We start from the raw sequence: 23,446 nt of genomic DNA, 5'->3' as shown, positions 1-23,446 counted from the left end.
ACAACTCCATGGCTGGGTGTGGGCCAGGCATCAGGAGGCTGCCATTCAAGCTCTAGCCCCAACACACATTTGCTGAGCAAGGCAGCTTGCTGCACTTGGGATTTCCCCACTCAATGGCACCATACCCAGGGGCAGGCCTGGGCAGGAGACCACATGGGAGAGCTTTAAACCTGGAAGGCTCATACAGAGCTGGCTCCTTTTCCTTACTTGCTGCCTGTCTGTTTAGATAACTCACACCAGGTGAACAGGGCTGCAGGTGCTAGGCCATAGTCACAGTGCCTGGATGTCCGGGGCTCCATTCCTGGGAACCAGCCATGGTGAGGTGCTAACATCTGAGCCCACTGGAACTGCCAGCCTTCTCAGGAATGCCCAGCGTGGCGGACTGTTGTTGACATTGGCCACTTAGCATGGTTTCAGTCCTTGATCACAGAGTTGCATCTGAAGTAAAAATACTCCTGGACTTTTCAACCACGAGTGAATAAACCTTCTTTTTATTATTAAGTCAGTCTGGATAGGGTTTCTGTCACTTGCAATAAGAGTCTTAACAGAAAACACTGCTTTCCCCAGCAGAGGGAGGGAGGAAAACAGGACTGAGAGGCATCAGATACCTAGAGGGAGCTCAGACTGGACCAGAGGCCTGGGCAGGCTGCCCTGGACCATGGAGAGCTCAGACTGCAGTCCCTGGGGCTGGCGGGCATGCACAGGATGGCAGTCTCCTGCCTTGCTCTGAGTGAGCTCACATGCCTGGCCTGACAAGGCCCAACCAGCCAGACAGGTGGGCATCAGCAAGGTGGGTGGGCAGATGCTGGTTTCCTGGAAGCCTCTCTGGACCCACAGTCTTCTCTGCAAGGGGGCAGGGCCAGGTGTGCTGGTTGAAGGCCTCAGAACAGAGACCTCACTCCAGTCCTACGTTCTCTCTTGTCCCTAAAGGTGCCTGGGATCGTCTAATTCTAGAGCTACAGCTCGAAGGGCTGAGAAAGGACATTTGTTCCCAAGAGGCCTAGGTATTTGGGGCTTGCTAAATGAAAAGGTAATTACCTTAAGTGGAACTAGAAAGATGCCAATATCCAAAAAGAGGCACTGGGGGTTCGGAGGAAAGAAGCCACTTCCGCTGTGCCCTCTACCCATGGGGTAGGGTCCCCTGGGGGTAGGGAGGGCCCTTCGGAAGGCTGGGCAGCTTGGGGAACTCTGCCCTCTCAGGGGTTCGGGCAGAGGCATCTGCTTGGACCGAAGTGACAAGGGAAGCCCTCCCTCATGGCTGCAGACCTGGGGTCAGCTGTGGAAGGATGACCAGGACACGCCCGAGGCGTAGAACTCCACGTGGCTGGGCCAGTCCCCATCTCCACTGCCCTCCCTGTCCTCGTCTGAGTCATCGTCGTCTCCACTGGACGCCCCGCAGACGGCCCCCGCCAGGTAGGCCGACGGCCCGGGGGACCCGAGGCCCTGCTCCTCCACGTCCTCCTTCCGCTTCTGGGCGGCCAGCTCGCGGAAGCAGAGGCTGCAGACGCGCAGGGGCTTGGGCGAGAGGCGCGGCAGGAGGAAGCGCTCGCGGGAGCACTCGGCGCAGACCACGAAGCCGCATTTGCGGCAGTGGTGCCGCCGCGTGAGCGCCGAGAAGCGCGTCTGCGTGCAGCGCATGCAGATATCCGTGGCCTTGTCGGGGATCCAGGGCGCCGCGTGCTCCGTGCTGGGCTGCAGGCCCGTGGCCAGCAGCTGCCGCCGCACGCACTCCTCAATGTGGCTGATCCACTCCTGGCGTTCCGTGGCGGAGGCGGCTGACACCACGAAGGACTTCTTGGCCGTCTTGATCATCCAGCGGTTCTTGGCCTGCAGAGTCTCCGGCAGCGTCTCCAATGTCACCTCCTCCAGCGGAATGATGTGCTGGCTGCGGTACTTGCGCTTGTTCAGCACGATGCTGCCGTACACCAGGATGTCGTTGAAGAGGAAGAAGATGCGCGGTTTGGCCTTCTTGCGGCACTCCTTGGTCAGCACGCCCTCACCCAGCAGCACTCGGCCTGGCAGGGCAAGTGGCTGCCCCGATGCCCCGAAGCAGCTCTCGACAGCCGCGATGCGCTGGCTGTTGATCTCCGTGTTTGCCAGGTAGTCCACCATCGTTGGCCACTCGGCTGTGGGAGGAGCGGCAGAGGAGGTGTCAGCTTGCTCTGACATAGCTTGGGGTCAAGACCACCCCCAACGCCCAGTTCCCCAGCCCATAGGCCAGACAACGCACTAATTACCCCCGCTGCAACCCAGGAGGCCCAGATGTGCCACTCAACCAAGGCAACTGGCTGCTCCAGAAGCCACCCCTTACACATGGAGTTACTGAGAGGTAAGGGGTGTGTGGAAGCCAGTCCAGGATGGGAAAGCAGTACTAAAGATGTGTGACTGAGTGCGGGCAGGGTGGTGGGGGCTCAACCCTTGGGGAGCCTTGGAAGACAGGGTAGAACAAGCCTCAACACCATCCACCGCCCAAGGGACAAGGACACTGAGCCCCAACTCCCATCAGGGGCTTCCGGGAGCACTAACTACCCAGTGCTTTGGGCCTGTCTCAGGCAGAAGGGTGCAGGAGCCTTCTGGGGAATGCCAGACAACGGAGTGCTGCAAACCCAAAGGTCACTGACTCCCCTATCTACCAAGCCAAAGCATCACAGACCCTGCAACCCACTCACTCAGCCCGTGGACCCATTCACGAGCCACTCAGGAAGCAACTACCGTGTGCCTAGCACCGTTCCATGCACTGGGGATACAGTGAATAAGAAAAGGCTCCTGTTCTGATGGAACACCACCGACACCAGCATCACAGGCACCACTGCAGAGTGCTTCCATGTCAATCAGGACTATCTCAACTTGTCCTCACACCAACCCTAGCTCGTAGAATTACCATTAACAGAAGGAAACTGAGGCTCTGTTAGGAATCAGGCAGCCCAGAGCCTGCACCGCTGGAGACCACACTGCCCAGAGCCCTCCCCCAAGGAGCAAGAGGCCTCTATCCTCCTCTGCCAAGCACTCCACATGGTAGCCCCAGCTCTCACCTGGGCCTCCTCTGCTCTGTCCACACCTACTCCTCTTGACTCACCAGACTCACAGCATTGAAGACACCCAAACACTGCTGACCCAGGTCAAGCCTGCAGTCCCAGCTCTCCTCTGAGCTGCCCCTGTGACCTCCCACCAGCTCCTCTTCTTTTCAGAAACAAACCACCATTCACCTAGCTGTGGAAGCCTGAAATCTAGGACTCATCCTTGAATCTCCTCTTTCCTGTACTCCCAACATTCAACCAATGAGCAAGCTCCATCATTTTTCTCTCTCACACTTGGCCCTAGTTTGCGCACTTCTCACCACGCAACTCCAGCAAGGCTATCTCCCTTTCCGAAAGAGTCTCTCTGACTCCAGCTCAGGCAGCTTCTCCCCCAACCCAGGAAAGGGTTGGCAAATCATGGCCTGAAGGTCAAATCTGGCCCACAGCCTGGTTTTGTGAATAAAGCTTTATTGGAACAGAGCCATGTCATTCATTTACAGTGGTCTCTGCTGCTTTCCTGCTGCAATAACAGCTGAGAGCTGTGATAGAGACCACATTTACTGTCTTTACAGAGAGCGTTTGCCAACCCCTTCTGTAGGATGTTACCCTATTTTGCTTTTTCTTCACAGGATTTATCAGGAGCTGATATTTTCTTGTCTATCCATCATTTGCTTCCATGTTTTCTATTTCCGTCACCCACTTCTAGATTCCATCAGAACAGGATTCTTTTCTTATTCACTGTATCCCCAATACCTGGAACAGTGCTAAGCACACAATAGGTGCTTCCTGAGAGGTTAGCAAATGACTGAACCAAAGCTCCCTCAGGCCCAGTATGGGAGGAATGAGCCTCCGCCTCCTGTCTCTGAAGAGGAAGCAGAAGAGAGCGGACCCCACAACCGCCGCCGCCACCACCACCACATGCATACAAGCAGAGAGCACGCCCCTGACCAAACCGATCACACTCATAGAGTTTCTAGGTCACCACACCACAGTTCCGTAAGTCTGGCCACCTGTGGGAGGCTGGAGTGGGGCCAATGCAGGGGCTGGATGTGTTACACAACAGGGGCGCTCAGCCCTGAGGCGCATATCGCTTGCTCCTCTCAGACCACAAGCTGTCCTGAGAAGAGCTGTCCACACCACCTTATGTAAGAACCACTGTTTTTAGGCTGCTGAACTGGGCTGCATGTTGCAAACCCAGCTGATTATCAGTGACAGCCCTGGGCCATCCTGTGAGGACCAGTCGCCACGCCCCTGTTGTGGACAGTCTGGCAACATTCCAGAGGCCACCCCCAGGATCCCTGGGACGGGCTAGATGAGGGTTCCGCTGGAGAAGCTCAGAGCAGAGCCAAAGGAGAGGCACCAAGAGCAGTGACTTTGGGACCCGTGGCAGCAACAACAGAGATTCTTGGCAGAGGGACAGGGCAGAACAAAGGGTGAGCTGGGTGCATTCACACAATGGGCTACTGTCAGCACCCAATCCACGTGGGTCAACATGGAGCGACAATAGACACCAAATGCTGAGTGGAAAAAGCGCCCTGCAGAACGATCTGACCCTGTGTATGCAGAAATTCTGCATTTAAGAAGTGTTCACAAACTCTATCTGTAAATAAAAGTGGACAGGATGGAGCCTTGCACCCATGAGGATGGCTGCTATATAAAAAAAACAAAAACAGGAAATAAGTGTTGGCAGGGGGACGTGGAAAAGTTAGAACCTTTCATGCACTGTGGGTGGGAATGTAAACTGGTGCAGTCACTGGGGAAAAAAGTATGGAGGTCCCTCTAAAAATTAAAAATAGAACTACCATATGATTCAGCAATCTACTTCTGATTATTTATCCAAAGAATTGAAAGCAGGATCTACAAATGGTATTTGCACACTCATCATAGCAACATTATTCACAACAGTCAAGCAGTGGAAGCAACCCAAGTGTCCACTGATGGATGAATGAATGGATAAATAGAATGTGGTATGGACACAATGGAATATTATTTGGCCTTAAAAAGAAATCCCATCACTCGCTACAATATGGATGGATCTTAAAGACATTATGCCAACTAATATAAGCTAGTCAGAAAAAGACAAATACCACGATTCCACTAAAATGATATATCTATAGTAGTCAAACTCATAGAAACAGAAAGTAGCAAGGTAGTTACCAGGGCTAGGGGTGGAGAAGGAGGAAGAGCAGGGGAGGAGGGGTGAGAGGGAGAGGAGAGTTGTTATTTAATGGGTTTAGCATTTCAGTTTTGCAAGATGGAAAGAATTCTGGAGATATTTCACACCAACAGGAGTATACTTAATACTACTGAACTGTAAGCTTAAAAATGATCAAGATGGTTTACAAAAAGAGATGGACACAAAGCAAGATCAGGAGAAAAACGGGCTAGGGGAGGACACCTGAATATCATTAGGCATGTTGGATCAAAGATTTCAGCTTTATCTACAATAGTTTATTTCTTTCATTAAAAAAAAAAAGGCAGCAGCATATGTGATAAAGTCCCAGTACCAATCAATTCTGGGAAGTGGGAACATGAGCTTTCTCTTTCTCTCTCTAAATATAAGGTCCTCAAAGAGGAAAGAATTACAGTATAATGTCTGGGTCAACAGCTGTAGGCTCTACTGGCCTTGCAGTGAGTGACCTGGCTGGGCCTCCCCTGAGCACACAGCAGCAGGGCCCAGGCTGCAGGACATGCTAGGATGAACATCTCAGGATGGAACACCACCTGTTCCCTCCAAAACTCCTGGGTGTCGCCACCTGGCAGAAGTGGGTGGAACCCCAATCTTGCAGCCACACACCGAGGCCTAACACACAGCGCCAAGCAGATGGACTTTATGTGGAGAGAAGAGCAGGTGTCCCCCCCCCACCACCCCCCCTCCCCGCCGCAACCCTGGCCTGGTGGGGTTGGTTGAGCTCTGGAGGCACACTTGCCCAGAATCCACCTCTGACTAGATGCTACCCTGGTGGGCGGCACCGAGGAAGTGAGGGGCAGTGCCCATGAAGGGGAGAGCTTTGGGCAGGGGAAGGCCTATAACACTGCCTCCCTGTCCCTTGTAGGAGGCCCCATGCTGCTGGGTCCCTCGTCAGTGGTTTACAGACCCCCTCCAGGCCCTGGTAGGCCCCGTTCAGCTGTTGGCAGCAAAACACGGCCCAGGAAGGATGGGGAGTACCTGGCGACCATGGACGGGGTCTGGTCTCTGAGCTGAGCCCACACACAGACGGGGTAGAGGGAGGGCCTCCTCCTCCATGTGCCTCCAGCAAGCAGCAGCTAGGGTGAGGGGCCAGCAGATGGCATCCTCCTGGGGAGCTCCCCGACATCCGCCCACCACAGCTGCCACCACAACCAGAACTTCACTTCACACCTGGTTTAACATGGCCTGGAGATTTGTTTTCTTGGCCATGTCAACAGCTTATTTCCCTGATCAGGGGTCCAACCTGCACCCCCCTGCAGTGGAAATGTGGAGTCTTAGCCACCAGACCCCCAGGGAAAGCCCCAGGAGATTATCTTGGTAAATGTGGCAGCAACCCCACCTCCCCATCCCCCACCCCTCCCAGCAGATGAGAAATCCTCCTTTTCTCACTAAAGAAGTGAACTACCCTCCCTTAGGACAGGGCGGAGGGAGAGCCGAGCCTGTGCCCGTTCCTTTTGTGGCTGCCTGCCCCAGGACAGCCTGTGCTGACCCCTGTGTGGTACCCCAAGTGCTGACAGAAGATGGACACTCATGAAGGGCCAGTGTCTGGGAGCAAAGAAGTAAAGAGGCCAGCTCTTTCTTGCATGTTTTTGAAGTGGGGCAGGCTCCAGGGCTGGCCTTCCTGAACACCAGGGATCCCACCATCTGAATTAGGCCAACGGCTCTCTCAGTGAGTAAGTCATGCTCCAGGTGTCACTGGGTGGCCAGGGTTCTATGCCTGACAGTTGAGGTGTCACACGTGACCTACACCAGAGGCAGCAAATCTACACCAGGTCCGAACCACTGCCAGCTTTTCCAAAAACAATTTATTGGAACATAGCCATATGCAACAGTGATTGGCCTGCAAAGCCTAGAGTATTCACCATTTGGCCCTTCACAGAAAAAGTGTGCAGACCCCTGATCTATACCACCCCCCCCCACACACTGTCAAATGCATAATGTGCCTGCTCCAGGGACACACCTGACATGGGGCCATGTCCTGATGGAGCTAGTCTCCTCCACTTGGACACAGCCTTTGAGATTCAAAGAGCTGTCTGGGGCCCCAACCTGGGAACCCTGTATAGTAGGACCTGGGAGGCACTCAGGTCCACCCTCCCATTAAGAGTTACAGTTGGGGACATTGCTTATCAGAGAGGACGTTACCTGGCCAAGGTCACAGAGGGAGTCAGGGTGTTGGCCCTTTGGACTACCCCTTGGCTTCCCCTTGGGGCAGGGCTGATTTATCACCTGACCTTCATTCCCTCCAGTCCCAACCCGGCCCACATAGTCTTCACGCCTACCTGACTTTACCTTCTAAATATTTACTAAAGTCCTACTATGTGCCTGGCACAGTTCTACTAGGCAGGACTAGGCACCAGGTTACAGCCGGGAGCTAGGGACCAGACCTTTCAGTGTCACACAGCCTGGTGCAACAGCCAGACTAGAAAGTATCACTAAATCAACACGGTGATTTCTGACTGTGAATGCCACAAAGAAAAGGGCTGATGTGCTGAGCAAGGCTAGGGTGAGGGTGGTAGTCAGGAAAGGCCTGGTGAGGAAGTGACCCTGCACCAGCCTGAATGTGAAGGATTTTAGCCATGCAAAGGCCTGAGGGGAAAAAGTTCTGGGCTGAGGGAACAGCTCAAAGACCTGACTATGGAGACAGGAGGAGTAACAGGTAAGGTTAAAGGTGCTGTAGGAGCCAGTCTTGCAGGTCCAGAGGCCAAGATGAGGATCTGAGTTTCTCTCCAAGTACAATCCAAGTGTCCTTTCCTTCCAGAGGGGCCACCCCTCAGGCTTGTCCAGTTCTATGCTTCCTGGAAAGCCCTCCTCCATGAAAAGAATAGTAATAAGGAAAATAAACCAGGGGTGCCATTAACTGAGAGCTTACAGCTTACAGGCACAACGGTAAGCACATTGCAAGTATTATCATGCCGACTCTTCACAAAAGCCCCAGGGGGGAAGGTGCCACCGCCATCATCCAAAGTCACTGCCCAACGTCCCAGCTCCAAGACAACCATGAGCTGCTGAAGACAGAATCTGAAATCCTCAGATTCAGAGGGCAGGGCTCCTCTCCAAATGCCTGATCTCCAACCCTCAACCCTCTCCACCCAGGTCAAGGGGTGGCCTGGGCATGTCCATTAGCTTGGCTGAGCTGCCCAGTCCCTTCCTTTCTTGTACCGGGCTGGGTTGCACAAGCCCCTTAGCTCAGCTGGGCTGCCTCAATTGCCCATCCTGGCAGCCCTAGGGGCTGATGTGTGCAGGGACACAGACTGAAGTCAGAGACAACCCCAGTGGAAACTGCAGGCCCAGGAACATGCCAGCATTAAGTGGAAATTCGCCAGCAATTATCCTCCCCTCTTCCCTGGCTTCTGACCTCCCTGGTGGTGAGATAACAATGCTGTTCAAATTCCAAACGAATATATATACCTGATCAAGTTACAAAGTGACTCAGGGAATCCACTTTCCTATCTGAAAAAGTGGCTGGATGACAACTCTCCCCTGCACAGCTCTTTAGGTGTTCAGGGAGAGAGAAAGGGAAGGAGATTCCGGGTGATTCCAGGCTGGGAATTGCCACCTCTTTCTGGGTCAGCCTCAGTACTTCCTCTGTGAAATTGGAGATTAAGCCTGGCCTTGTTTCCTTTGACAACTCCCACCAAAAGTCACAAACTCAGAGGCTTCAAGGGCCAGCGAGCACCCAGGCAACCGGGAAAGCGCTACCACCCTGCCTCTCCTCCCGGCTTCCCTGGGCCAAACTATCCCTGCCCACTGCTCCACACCCTGCAGACTGGGACCAAGAGTGGCGGCCCCCACGATGGCGTGAGTCAGGAATCCCCGAACCCTCCCCAGACAGCAGGAGCGCTGAGATCCTTGCTGTCCCGGGCTTCAACGTCCACAGGCGTCTCCAGACCGTTTCTGCTCTCACTTCGTGCATCCCCCCAGGCACCCTGCCTCGACATCGGAGACCCCCATACCTGTTTTCACCCCGCTGTCCTTGGAGCTCCTAGCAGCCCCCCGCCCCTCCTCCAACCCCACCAGCCAGCAATAAGCGCCTTGGTCCGTGCCTTTGCTCAGGGCCAGAGTCCGAGATGGCACCGGCCTCGCGACCGCCCCGCCCGAGTCCAGGGGCCACCTAGACGAGGAGCCCGGGGTAGCCGGGAGGCAGTCGCCAGGGAGCCCGCCTGCTCCGGGCGCCCCGGCCTGGCTGGTGACCCTTACCTCCTCAGCCGGGGGCCCTCGCGTCTCTCGCCCCACCAGGCAGCCGGCCAGACAGACCGCACTCGGCTGCCGCGTTCCGCTCGCCGGAGGGGGCCAACCCCCGCCGCCCAAGCCGCCGCGTTCCAACTCTCCTGGACACGCCCCCCTGCCCAGGCGGCTCCGCCTATCGGAGCCTGGGCGCGAGGCGGGGGCGGAGCCTGGACGCCAACTCTCGGAGTCCGAGTTCCAGAGAAATGTGAGCGTGCCGAGCGGAGTGCGTTTGGGTGTGTTGGCGCTGCAGGCGGTGCGGGCGGGGTGCTTCCTTGTCGCTCTCTCCCGGGACTGGCAACCCAGACTCAAGCCCCCCAGTCTCCCTTTCCGCCACCGCGCTCCGCACGCCGGACCCACAGAAGACTTCGAAATCACCCAACTGGGGCCTTCGGGCCAGGGAAGGGGCTGGGGAGGGAGGCGGTGGCATTACTGTGCCTTCCGCCGCCGCTGGTGGGACTCCCTGCTGCTGGCTGGCATAGTCCTGTCTCAGCAATCGAGAGATTGATAATCATAATATTAAAATTCTTTAGTATTTTATGTTTTATATTTTAAACTTGTATAGTGGAAACTTTCAAACATACACTGAAGGAAAGAGGCTAATGGACTCCAGGTATCCATCACCTAACTCCAACATTATCTACCGGTTTCGCCCTTTTTCTCCACCCTCCCCCACCCACTCAGCAACACTGAGCTGAAATGAAAGTCATCACTCCTGGAGGGTTGTCTTAACCTCCTTCTGGCCTCCCTCAACACTTCATTTCACACTACCTTCTTCTTCCTGTTCCTCAAAACCCCAAGGTTGTTCTCACCTCTGGGCCTTTGCACTTCCTTTTTGCCGCCAGATCTTCTCATGGCTGCATTTTTGGCATTGAGATCCAACTCAAACTGTCACCTCCTCAGAGGCTTCCCTGACCTCTGAGGTCACCCTCATCTGCCTCACTCCCGTTTTGTTATTTTGTAAACCACATCTCCCAACCTGAAGTCATCCAATTAGGTCGCTTGTTTACATGTTCATGGCTTGTCTGCCCCACCTAGACTGTGAGCCCTGTGGCTGAACTGTACCCATCTTGTTCATTCCTTTCTTCAGTGCTGAGTGTGGAGTTCAGCCTTTAGTAAATGTCTGTGGCACGGATGAGTTTGCCTTGCCAAATAGGGCAGAGCCAGGTAACTGTGAAGAGGGGCTGGCGCAGGCCAGGGCAGTGCCCGCTGGGCCAGGACCAACGCAGGAGGAAGCTCCAGGTGCCTGGGTCCAGACCTCAGACTCTGCCCAGGGCTGGGGCCTGGAGGGCTGGTGCTGGGAGGCATGAGCTGATAGGGGGTTGACCTGCTCTCCTGGGTGGTGTGGGCAGAGGCTGTGAGGTGGGGCCCAGTGCTGGGGATCTGTCTTTGCCAGCCAGAGTGGAGTGGGGCCAGGACATGGGCACATTCCCACAGGGGAAGGGGTTGGAGTGAGGGAGGAGAGAGCAGGGAGAGGCTAAGAGAAAGAGGGGAAGTGGAGGCGATTGATGGGCAAGTAAGAGGGCCACCACCTGTGACCTTGGAGAGTCCACGTACCCCACCACAGCATCCCCAACTCCACCACCTTCCCAGCTATTACCCTCACCTAATTGAAGCCACAGCCTCACAAAAGTACTTAAACACTTATAAAATATATTGCCAGCACTTCATCTTGAGAGATTACACAGAAATATCAGGATTTTCAGCTCCTCTTAAATCAGGATTTGAAAGACTTGGTCCCCTCTCTCCATTCAGGGCTGCCCCCTTTAAATGGGGCACGTGTTCTCCCACTCACCTCTGTCCCCACCATTCTCCATGGCTTCCCTCTCACCCCACTTTGCCCGCTTATGTACCTGCAATTGAATAGCATTTGAGTTTATGACTTCCGGTGGTGAAGTCAAGCCTCTGCACCAGACAGAGGAGGGAGAGACAAGGCCCCGAGATCCCAGAAACTGAGTTAGAACCAGGAAGGCCATTTGGGACATTGAGACACTGGGAAATCCCATACCAAGTGTGTACATGCTTGTCACCCCAGGGGGCAGGGATGGGGGCACCTGGAGGTTAGTTTTCAAGGCCATGTTGGTGACTTCCTCAGTGCTAGACCTGCCACCTCCCTTACTAGGGGGGGCTTCTCCAGGCAGGTGGGCCTGCCTGGGGTGGGGTGGCTGTAGGAATGGAACTGAAAAGCCCTGTGAACAGGTCTCTGGCATCTGACTGTACGCTTGGCACAGAGCAGGTGACCAGGAAAGGGAGGCCTTTATATGATTCTGGAAAACCAGAGGCAATATGTACAGCTGTTGGTTCTGGAGTCAGGAAAGCCCAACTAGCCTTTCTCACTGCTGGTGCAGGACCCACGGGGGCCCGTCTCCTCTTCTGTCTTTCCTTCTGGTGCTGACCTTCTACAGAACTGTGGGGAGCGCCAGGAAACCCCGGGAGGCAGCATGGACTCCAATCCTCTGGCTGTCTGCTGCTTCTCACCAGGGACGGGCTGTGGGTGGAGAAGACCGGGTGGAGGGCCGACTCCTCCAAATAAGAGGAAAAACTCGTGACTCAGGGAAAGGCAGAGGCTGAGTCAGCCAAGCCACAAGCTGTGGAAAAAATGAAGTCTGCCTGAAGGTTTTTCTGCACCTCGGGTAAGAAGCCCTTTCTCAGGGAAGGCTGGCTTCCAGACTTCAGGAACTAGGCTTTCAGGAGAGCACCAGGCTCAGATTAGGGGTTCTAGTAATCACTTCTGTGGAAAATGCCAGGAACTTTTTAATTGGAGCAATTCTTAAGTTCCATGTAAGTGTCAAGCAGTGTGTGCTAAACACTTCACATCCTATCTCTCCCCAGGCTGGACCTGTCATTCCCAGCTTTGGGCTAGAGAAAAGTGAGACAGAGGCCAAAGCTTGGAATGGTGAATTACTGAGATGAAGGTGCGAATGTCTCAGCAAGAGGGAGAGAAAACAGAAGGGGCAAATAGTAACAATTGATGACCTTTAGGTCAGAGGTCAGTAAAGGGTCAAATGGTAAACATTCTAAGCTTTGGGAGCCAGGATCCCTGTGGCAACTACCCTCCTCTGCCTTTGTCCAGGGGACAGGACATTGTGTACAAGCCCTCGGTAGACTTCACTTGTCTGGTTGTCATGTCATTTTCACGCGTCTTGAAAGTTTCTTCTGAGTTTTTTCCAACCACCTAAAGATATAAAACAAGCGACAGGCTGGAGTTTGCCGAGCCCTGACCTACAGCTGTTCATCATACTTTACCTGCAGCTCTTCCATTGGTTTGAAAATATTCAAAACAGAAACTGGGGGAAAACAAAGAAAAAAGGGAAACAGGGGCCATCCTACTTATAACAGGCAGATTTGGAATTAGTCAAATTTTCATGACTCTCCATGCTGTCTTCTTTGTCAGTGACAGCTGAGACTGAGTCTCAAGGCTGTGGAAATGTGGATATTGGGGGAAAATTTCTATTCGAATGGTTATGAAGATTGGTTTTAAGGAAGGACACCTGAGATATTAGGAAACTATGATTTCAAAGGAAAATATTTCAAAATGTTTGGATTTTGGATTGCTGAATTATTGGATTTGAAACCGCAACGACATCTATACTCTGCTAAACCAGGGAACTGGGACTGCAGCGGTTTCCCCTCCCCTCCCCCCGCTGCAGTGTCAATATTTATTCTGTTCTGTGTTTAAGTTTGCCCCGTGTTTGTCATTCCCAACCTGCACATCCTTTTCACGTTTGTGGGCATTTTTGTTCCTGTTTCTCATCATGGGTGTCTCCATGAGGCTCTGACTGGGCCAAACGGGAAAACAAGAAAGACGAAAAGAAACAATGCTCTTTGAAAAATGCTTCAGGTGACGGAAATATACGCGTTCACCTAAATATATTCTTCACAGTGATTTAGACACACCTAGCTCCTCAGATGGAGGAACGCTAAGAGGACTCTGCCAGTACTGGTTTAACAAGGTTCTAATGCATCATCCATTCATTCAACAAACAGTTATTGGATACTCTTTTTGTCACCCCAAGCAGCAGATGCCATGATGAATGAGGCGCTGTTTCTGCCCTTGAGGCACTCACAGTGAAGCAAGGGCAGACCTGTGAACACAGGCTTATCCTTGAGGAGTGAGAACTGCTCCGCCCCGAGCAGAGGGCAGAGGTCATCTCTGGTGAGAATGGTCTTGGTTGGATAACACATCTTGGAGCATTATTTTGGCATTAAAAAATTCAGCTTTTGGGGACTGGCTGGCAAAGAATTCTTCATCAGAAGCATTTGTGGCAAGAAGAATTTTAGGGATCAGGAGCAAGAAAGCTAGAGAGAGGAAAAGGCCTAGCTCAAGGTGCAAGAGAGGGCCAGGGGAAGCCCTCTGAGAAGTGCAACCAGAGAAAGTTTCAAACAGCAAGGATGGGTGATATTCCATTTTTTTCCTTCACTTTTTTTTTCTTTTTAAACTTTTTACTGTATATTGGAGTACAGCCAATTAACAGTGTTGTGATAGTTTCAAGTGAACAGGGAAGGGACTCAGCCACACATATACATGTATCCATTCTCCCCCAAAGTCCCCTCCCATCCAGGCTGCCACATAACATTGAGCAGAGTTCCCTGGGCTGTACAGTAGGGCCTTGTTGATTATCCATTTTAAATAAAGTAGTGTGTACATGACCACCTCAAGTTCCCTAACCTTCCCTTCCCTGCATTTTTCACCTCCCCCCCCTCCCCAGCAACCAGAACTTGTTCTTTAAGTCTGTGAGTCTCTTTCTGTTTTGCAAGTAAGTTCGTTTGTATAATTTCTTTTTAGATTCCACATGATGTTCCATTTTAATTACTTACTAAGCTGCCCAAGAGGTTCCACATTTTTGGCCATTACCCCTCTGCTGCTGCTGCTGCTAAGTCATTTCAGTCGTGTCTGACTCTGTACGACCCCATAGACAGCAACCTACCAGTCTCCCCTGTCCCTGGGATTCTCCAGGCAAGAACACTGGTGCTTCATAAAACCCACACTTTTGCTGGTGGGAAGGTTAGTTGTTCTAGCCAGCCTCCATGGACAGCAATGCAGCAGCAGCAGCTACCACTTGAAAGAGGTCAGGACCCTTCTGTCCAGCTAGTCTGGTCTAGACATGTACGTCTAATAAATTCTAGATATTTATTCTAGTGCAGAAGGACTTGTGCTCATTTATCCACTGCAGCTTTGATTTCAGCAGAGAAGCAGTGAGGATAACCCAGATGATAATCAATAGGAGAATGGTTAAACAAATTATGCATGCCATAGAATGGCTTATCACACTTAAAGGGAAAGAGGCAGGTCATTATGTCCTGATGTGGAAGGATTTCCAAGATACATTGAGTGAAAAAAGTAAGGTGCAAGAATAAGTGTGATTTCCTATGTGAGTATGAATGAAAAATATTGCTGGCAGAATTCACAGAAAACTGGTCCCAGGGGTTGACTGTGGAAGAGAGAATTAGTGACTCAAACCCATGAGAGGGAGACTCACATTTTATACCCTTGTGATGTTCACAGTCCACATTGGATAGTGTGAACCTATGAGCCTGTGTGACCAATAGGAAATGACAGTATGTGACTTTTCCAAAATATGTCATAAAAGACATAGTGTCTTCTGCCATGCTGTCTTGGATCACTGGCTCTGGGGAAAGGCAGCTGCTTAGTCATGAGGATGGTGAGCAGCCCTGTGCAAGGAATCCCGTGGTGAGAAACAGAGCCCTCCTGCCGACAGCTAGCACCAGCTTGCAAGTATGTGAGCAAGCCAGCCTGGAAGCAGAGCGTCCAGCCCCAAAGAAGCCCTGAGGTGGCTGCAGCCCAGGCTCTTATCTTAACTGCAACCTCCTGAGAGAACTTGAGGCAGGACCTTTCAGCTGAGCCACTTCCTAATTCCTGACCCACAGAAGTCATGTGGTATAATAAACGTTTATTGTTTCAAGCCAAAGAATTTTGAGTTAATTTATTATGTAGTACTAGATAACTAACAGGTCTTTTGAAATCTGCACCTTTTTCATTTGTGCATGTCCAAATAATGGTGGTGGTGATGATGACAATAATCATAATCATATTAATAACCTAATATACACCATGGACTTTGTGGGCAATAATTCAAGGATATTTCTGTTGGGTAGATTTGGGGTGGAGAGATGGGAACCACTGCCTGGGTGATGATCCCTGGACTACGAAGCGACTCCACCTGGATGCTCGGAGAACCTGACTTCCAGGTGTGTGTGTAAGGGATGGGGCAATGGAGAGCCCTTTGGGGCAGAGGTTTCATACTAGCTGCCTGCAGGCTCACAGACCCTTTTTGCTTGGCTAGCACATTGGATTTTGTCTTTTTAAATTAAAAAAAAAATTATTTATTTTTGGCTGTGCTAGGTCTTCGTTGCTGTGTGCAGGCTTTCTCTAGTTGTGGTGAGTAGGGCCTACTCTCTGCCATTAGAGAAATGGCAGAAAGTGAAGAGGAGCTAATGAACCTTTTGATGAGAGTGAAAGAAGAGAGTGAAAAAGCTGGCTTGAAACTCAACATTAAAAAAACTAAGATCAATACTTAATGTATAAACTGGAAGTGCAATTAAAAACCAGCTTCATTGTTAAAAAACAAAACAAAACTAAGATTATGGTATCTGGTCCCATCACTTTATGGCAAATAAGAAGGGAAAAAGTGGAAGCAATGACAGATTTTATTTTCTTGGGCTCCAAAGTCACTGCAGACATTGACTGCAACCATGAAATTAAAAGATGCTTGCTCTTTGGAAGGAAAGCTATGACAAAACCTAGACAGCATATTCAAAAGCAGAGACATCACTTTGCCAACAAAGGGACAAAGGTTCATTTGGTCAAAGCTATGATTTTTTCAGTAGTCATGTATGGATATTAGAGTTTGACCATAAAGAAGTCTGAGTGCTGAAGAACTGATGCTTTCAAACTGTGATGCAGAAGACTTTTGAGAGTCCCTTGGGCTGCAAGGAGATCAAACCTGTCAATCCTAAAGGAAACTAACCCTGAATATTCCTTGAAAGGACTGTTGATGAAGCTGAAGCTCCAATACCTTGGCCACCTGATGCAAAGAGCCGACTCACTGGAAAAGACTCTGATGCTGAGAAAGATTGAAGGCAAAAAGAGAAGGGGGCGGCAGAGGATGAGATGGTTAGATAGCATCACTGACTCAATGCACCTGAATTTGAGCAAACTCCGGGAGATACTGGAGGATAGAGGAGCCTGGTGTGCTATTGTGCATGGGGCTGCGAAGAGTCCAACACAACTTTATGACTGAACAACAGCAAGGGGTATTCTCTGGGTTGTGGTGCTCTGGATTCTCATTGCAGTGACTCGTTGCAGAGCACAGCCTCAGTAGTTGTGGCTTGCAGGATCAGGGAAGTCTGCATGCCATGGAGCAAGTAATCCCTTGTGCCAAAACTTCTGAAGTCCATGTGCCCTCGAGCCCATGCTCCACAACAAGAGAAGCCACCACAATAAGCCCTCACACTGCGATGAAGAGTAGCCCCCACTCACTGCAGCTGGAGACAACATGCATGCGGCAGTGAAGACCCAGCACAGCCAAAAATAAAGCAATAAATAATTGACAGATTAAAGGAAAGAATCGTCAGCTTTAAAAAAAAGTGCACAATGTGAGAGTTGGGAGTGACATTTTTATTTGGCACAAAATGAGGGCTGCAGCCTGGGAGACAGCACCTCAGATAGCTCTGAGAAACTCCTCCAAAGAGGCAAGGGGGAAAATTCAGTATATACGTGATTTTGGTGAAGGAGGAATGCATGCAACCAAGCACATATTTTTCCAAACCTTTCTACTACTCTTGTGAAGCTTTTGCTAGTCTAGAGGAATAATCATCACCATAAAGGAATTTAGTGCTTTTCTAGATATGGGAGATACAAGAATTGGGCTCATAAAATCTGCTCCTGAAAATATCTAACTATCTGAACACTTGTCTTGCCTTTTTTTTTTTTTCCCGAGCCTCATTTCTGCTCTCCACCTTGAAGGTGTTAAAGGTCAGCAGTTGCAGCAGCACATGATTTAATCCTTGGAGAGGTAGATGGCAAGTGCCCATGGCAAGCGCCAACTTGTGGTTGACAGAATGTTACAAGAACATTATTCATAATAGCTCCATAATGAATATAACTCATGTCCACCAACAGTAAATGGGTAATAGACAGTGGTGTATTCATATAATTGGATACTCCTCAACAGTAAGAAGACTCTGCATGTGTGTGTGTGTGTGTGTGTGTTAGTTGCTCAGTCATGTCTGAATCTTTGAGACACCATGGACTGTAGCCTGCCAGACTCCTCTATCCATGGAATTCTCCAGGTAAGAATACTGGAGTGGGTTGCCATGTCCTCCTCCAAGGAATAAAATTACTGCTATACAAAAGAAAATATGTATCTCATAGGGATGAATGTCCCAGACACTATCTGGATTTTGGTGATGATTCCACATGTGTACACACACCTAAGGGGCTTCCCTGGTGGCTCAAATGGTAAAGAATCTGCCTGCAAGGCAGGAGACCCGGGTTCAATCCCTGGATCAGGAAGATCCCCTGCAGAAGGGAATGGCAACCCACTCCAGTATTCTTGCCTGGAGAATTCCGTGGAGAGAGGAACCTGGAGGGCTATAGTCCATGAGATCGCAAAGAGTCGGACACGACTGAGTGACTAACACACGCAAACGCACGTGCCTATATAAACATTTATAAAACAATCCACTGAAGTTTGAACATAAATCTTAAGACTGATCCTCTGTATTACACATATGTTATACCACAATAAAGTGAAATAGATGTAGCTTTAAAAAATCTGCTCTGAGTGCTATTTGAGGGCATGCATCCCCCAGTCCAGCTCCTCCCCAGTGTTTGGACTCTGAAGACTGAGTGTGGTTCTCGCAGGATGTGCTGTCTAGGGTGTTTCCCAGTGCCTCTCCTGGAGCAGCACTGGAGTCTGTGCGGGGCAGCCAACTAGGGACAGAAGAGAGCAAGCAGTCTAACTGGGGCTTTCTCCCCTACGCTGTGCCCAGACAGTGAAGGCTGAATGAAAATGCACGTGACATGTGATATTGTGATTTACAAAAAATATGTATTTCGTCAGTCCCCTGTTTCTGGTACAGAGCTCCTAAAACTCTTGGTGTTTCCTAAGTGTCCAGAGCTATAAAAATGTCTCTTGTTATGTTAATGAGGTGGCCTTTGGGATGCACCTAGGTTTGGGGGCAGGTTGCTAAGAGAACCAACTGCTTTCACTTAGGCCCCTGGCAACCACTGTACTCTATCTATGAGATTTTTTTTCTTCTGGATTCCACATAAAAGTGAGATCATACAGTATTTGTCTTTCTTTGACTTATTTCACTTGGTTTAATGCCCTCTAGGCCCATCCATATTGTCACAAATAGCAAGATTTTTTTCTTTTTCTATGGGAGCATAATATATTCAACTTACATTTATACTGCGTCTTTGGGCTTACCAGGTGGTGCTAGTGGTAAAGAACCTGCCTTCCAATGCAGGAGACATAAGAGACATGGGTTCGATCCCTGGGTGGGGAAGATCCCCTGGAGGAGGGCATGGCAACCCATTCCAGTATTCTTGCCTAGAGAATCCCATGGACAGAGGAGCCTGGCTGGCTGTACTTCATAGGGTCACATAGAGCGGGACATGACTGAGGTGACTTAGCACATATTACATGTTCATTATTCATCTACCCATAGACACTTAAGTTGCTTCCACATCTTATCTATTATAAATAATATTTCAGTGAACATAAGGTGCATATATCTTTTCAAGTTAGTGTTTTCATTTCTTTTCAATAAACATCCAGAAGTAGAATTGCTAAACCATATGGTAATTCTATTTTTAATATTTTGAGGACTCTTCATACTGTTTTCCAAAGTGGCTGCACCAATTTACATTCCCACCAACAGTGCCAAAGTGTTTCCTTTTCTTCACATCCTCACCAACACTTGTTATTTCTTGTATTTTTGATAATAGCCATTTTAACAGTTATGAGGTGATAAATCATTGTGCCTTTGATATGGACTTCCCTGCTGGTTAGTGATATTGAACATCTTTTCATGTATCCACGGCCATCTGTATGTCTTCTTTGGTAACTTGTCTATTCAGATCCTCTGCCTATTTTAAAATCAGACTGTTTGTTTGCTATTGTGTTGCATGAGTTCTTTATATTTTTTGGATATTAACTCCTCAGCAGAAACATGGTCTGCAAATATTTTCTCCCATTAGACCTTTTCATGTTGCTGACAGTTTCCTTTGCTGTGCAGAAGCTTTTTAGTTAGATGCAGTCCCGTTTGTTTATTATTGTCTTTGTCACGTTTGCTTTCGATCTTAAGTTAAAAAGGTCATCACCAAGGCCTATGTCAAGGAGCTTACTACCTATGTTTCCCTCTAGGAGTTTTATGGTTTCAGGCCTTACATTTAAGTCTTTAATCTATTTTGAGTAAATTTTTGTGTATGGTGTGAGAAATTTTGTGTATCATATGTCCAGTTTTCCCAACACCATTTATTGCAGAGACTGTCCTTTCCCCATTGTATATTTTTGGCTCCTTTGTCCTAAATTGATTATATATTCATTAGTTTATTTTTGCACTCTCAATCCTGATTCACTAATCTTTGTGTCTGTTTTTATGCAAATGCTACAGTGGGTTTTGTTTGTTTTTTCTTTTTTTTCTCTTTTCATCCATGACTTGTGGGATCTTGATTCCCTGACCAGGGATTGAACCCAGGCCTTGGCAGAGAAAACACAGAATCCTAATCAGTGGACCTCCAGGGAATTCCCTGTAGTGGTTTTAGTCTTTGTTCGAGTATTTTTCATGTCTTTATTTACAATCCATATATATCCATTGGTAAAGCTTCTATCGGCAAATTTTGACTGCATTTTAATTGGGCTATTTCCTTTTTTGTTGAGTTTTGAGAATTCTTTATATATTTTGGATCTATATCCCTTTGTCAAGTATGTGATTTGTACGTATTTACCCCCTGTCTGTGGCTTTTCTTTTTATTTTAAAAGTGTCTTTTACAGAGAAAAAGTTTAATTTTGAAGAAGTGTAATTTATCATTTTTTCCTATGTGGATCATGATTTTGGTGTCTATCCTTTGCTTAACCCAAACTCACAGATTTTCTGTTTTCTTCTCAAAGTTTTATAATTTGACATTTTACATTAAGGTCAGCAGTCTATTATGAGTTAATATTTGTATAAGACATAGGTCAAGGTTCATTTCTTTGCTAGCTATTCCAGCATCATTTGTTGAAAACATTGTCCTTCTTCCTTCTTTTCTTTAAGGAGTCTAAGCAGGGCGTTTTCACGGGGCATTTATGAAGATGCTGCTGTAGTTTTTCTTAAGAAACAGCAACAGAATGCTCAACATCATTATACGTTAGGGAAACAATTGGATACCACTGCATACCTATCTGAATGTCTCTGAAAATCAAACCAGAACCAAAAAAAAAAAAAGCGAAATGGTAATACTGGGTGATGGTGAGAGTGAAGATCAATTGGACAGTCATACACTGCTACGAAGAATGCAAAATAGTGCAAAAGCTTGAGAAACAGTTTGACAATGTCTTAAGAAGGTAAACATACTCTCACCTGTGACCCAGCAACCTAATTCATAAATATTTCCTCAAGAGAAGCAAAGAGCCTTTGAGTCTGGGATTTTTTTTTTTTACTATGATGCATTTGAGATTCATCCTTGTTGCTGGGTCTACGATAGTTTTTATTCCCTATTTTGACTGAGTTCCTTTTCATTTAATTGTATTGATATACCATCCACCACATAAAGGATTTTTAGGCCATTTCCAGTTTCTTGTTTCTATTAATAAACCGGTTACAAGTATTTGTTAACGGATTTTTCTGTAAACAAAAGACTTCTCCTAAGAATTCTTCAGCTGTTTCCTGACTAGGAGCCCAGGAGTTAGAACTTCCGTTCCCTTTTCCAAAGTCACAGAAGGGAATTTTCCAGGTAAGAAGTCAGAATTTCCCTCTCTTGAATCTTAGCAAACAGAACACTGAATAAATAAAGATAAATCAGCAAAATCAAAATCAAAGACATACAGCAATAACAAAATGCACAAACCTCCCATATCAAATGAAATAAAGCACCACTAGATGAAACAAAAAGCAACCTAAGAATAGAAATGGTCTTGCAAAGCCCGGGGCAAAATATCCTGCCAAAAATGTTTCTACAGGAGCAACCAGGGACTTCCCTGGTGATTCTATGAGTAGGACTCCACCTGCCAACACAGGGGACATGGGCTTGACCCCTGGCTTGGGAACTAAGATCTCCTATGCCATGGGGCAATTAAGCCCATGTGCCACAACTACTGAGCCTGCCCAGGCGCTCTGGAGCCCCTACTGGGTAACAAGAGAGGCCACTGCAATGAGAAGCCAGGGAAACTGCAGCTAGAGAGTAGCCCCTGCTCGCCATAACTGGGGAAAACCTGAGCACAACCACCGAGAACCGGTGTAGCTAAACATCAATCAAGCAGTCTAAAAAAAAAAAAAGGGAGCAACCAGAGTTAAGAGAAACAAAATTTCAGAAATGAACCTAGTTCCTAACTCTTCCCTAACTCCTGGTCTCCAAACCTCAGAGCTATAAGGGAGAAGAGAGAGTGAGAGGACAAAATCCTAGCAGGACTACTGAGTAATACCTTCCAGTAGAGAAAACAAGACTGAAGCTGTCAGCAGGCATGACTCTGGGAAGAGACAGAAGTTATGACTGTCTTCCACACCCCTGCCATCCCCTGGATCTCAGTGTAGGAAGCCACCTGCTCTCCCTCCTCATTTTGACTTTTCCTGAGGGGCAGTGCAGTTAGAGATGGAGCACAATCATGTATCCATTGCTCTAATTTTCTCCAGCTACAGATTCCATAGGGATTCAGAAAATAGATGACTGCCAGCTGAAGAAAAATGTAGAAATATCTCCCCACCTAGAACTGCACTGTACTTTGATTTCTTTTAATTGCAATGAAGAAAAAAAATCTAGATCCCAGGGCAAAACTGCTCCTATTTCCTGTTTGAGTCAGTACTAAGCTTTGCACAAGGCCCATGAGCTGTTCCAGCCTGGGAGGGGGAATGAAGGGAGGGTTCGGTTAGTGTTTCTCCATGAGGGAAAGACACTGCCCATCTGTGCTAGCAGGCCTCTCGTCTCAACTGCTTTGCCGTCCAGAGTGAGTATTGTTTATTTGGTAACTAGGAAGCAGACCTCAAAGCTTTGCCTGTAGGAGCTATGGGCAACAGGTTGACTTAACCACCTAATGGAGAGACACTGACCCAACTCTCCCTTCATTCCCCCTCCCCGGAACAGCTCACAGGGCAGTTCTGAAAGCCTGGCATGAATAGAAGAAATTACCCAGAGAGTTTGACACGGCTAGTGTCAGCATTAGCCTTTGCATTGCTTAGTGAAATTAGAGTTAGTCCCTCAGTTGTGTTGGACTCTTTGCAACCCCAAGAACTGTAGCCTACCAGGCTCCTCTGTCCGTGGAATTCTCTAGACAAGAATACTGGAGTGGGTAGCGATTCCCTTCTCCAGGGCATCTTCCCAACCCACAGATCAAACCCAGGTCTCCTGCCTTGCAGGCTGATTCTTTACCACCTGAGTCATCAGGGAGGCCCTTGTGTTGTGTAAAGATCCTTGAAAGTGTGTGTGTGTGTGTGTGTTTCTGAAATGAAAATACTGCAAAACAACAATAACAACAACAAAAGAGTAATCCAAAATCCAAATGTTCTACCAAATTGAATTGCAAAGTTTAAAAATGAAAACAGCCCTGCACCCAAAGGTTTATCTTGATGTACCTCTTTCACATGTCCTACTCACCCCGACTCAGCCACTTTGAGCTCATTTAGGTATTTTCTCTCAGCCGTCTAGGCCTGGAGAAGGAAATGGCAACTCACTCAGTATTCTTGCCTGGAGAATCCCAAGGACAGAACAGCCTGACTGGCTCCGGCGATGGGGTCACAAAGAGACAGACACCACTGAGCACACACACTGACTGATGGTCAATCTCAGACT

General features: G+C 48.9%; 1 protein-coding gene across 1 annotated transcript; it reads right to left on the bottom strand.

The window, feature by feature from the left end:
* Positions 1-561: 561 nt before the first annotated feature.
* Positions 562-9,494, bottom strand: PLEKHF1 (pleckstrin homology and FYVE domain containing 1). The gene is made up of 2 exons (XM_052656432.1): positions 9,406-9,494; positions 562-2,126 (listed from the first exon to the last, which is right to left on the bottom strand). The coding sequence occupies exon 2, from the start codon at positions 2,110-2,112 to the stop codon at positions 1,273-1,275; it is 840 nt and encodes a 279-aa protein (XP_052512392.1). The 5' UTR covers positions 2,113-2,126; positions 9,406-9,494; the 3' UTR covers positions 562-1,272.
* Positions 9,495-23,446: the final 13,952 nt, after the last annotated feature.

Source organism: Budorcas taxicolor, chromosome 18 (genome assembly GCF_023091745.1).
Source record: "Budorcas taxicolor isolate Tak-1 chromosome 18, Takin1.1, whole genome shotgun sequence".
Taxonomy (NCBI): Eukaryota; Metazoa; Chordata; class Mammalia; order Artiodactyla; family Bovidae; genus Budorcas; species Budorcas taxicolor.
Note: the sequence above shows the minus strand (reverse complement) of the source record. Positions and strands in the feature narration are given on the sequence as shown.

Excerpts from the sequence above, each read along its gene's own strand:
- PLEKHF1 (XM_052656432.1), bottom strand. The coding sequence starts at position 2,112 with ATGGTGGACTACCTGGCAAACACGGAGATCAACAGCCAGCGCATCGCG.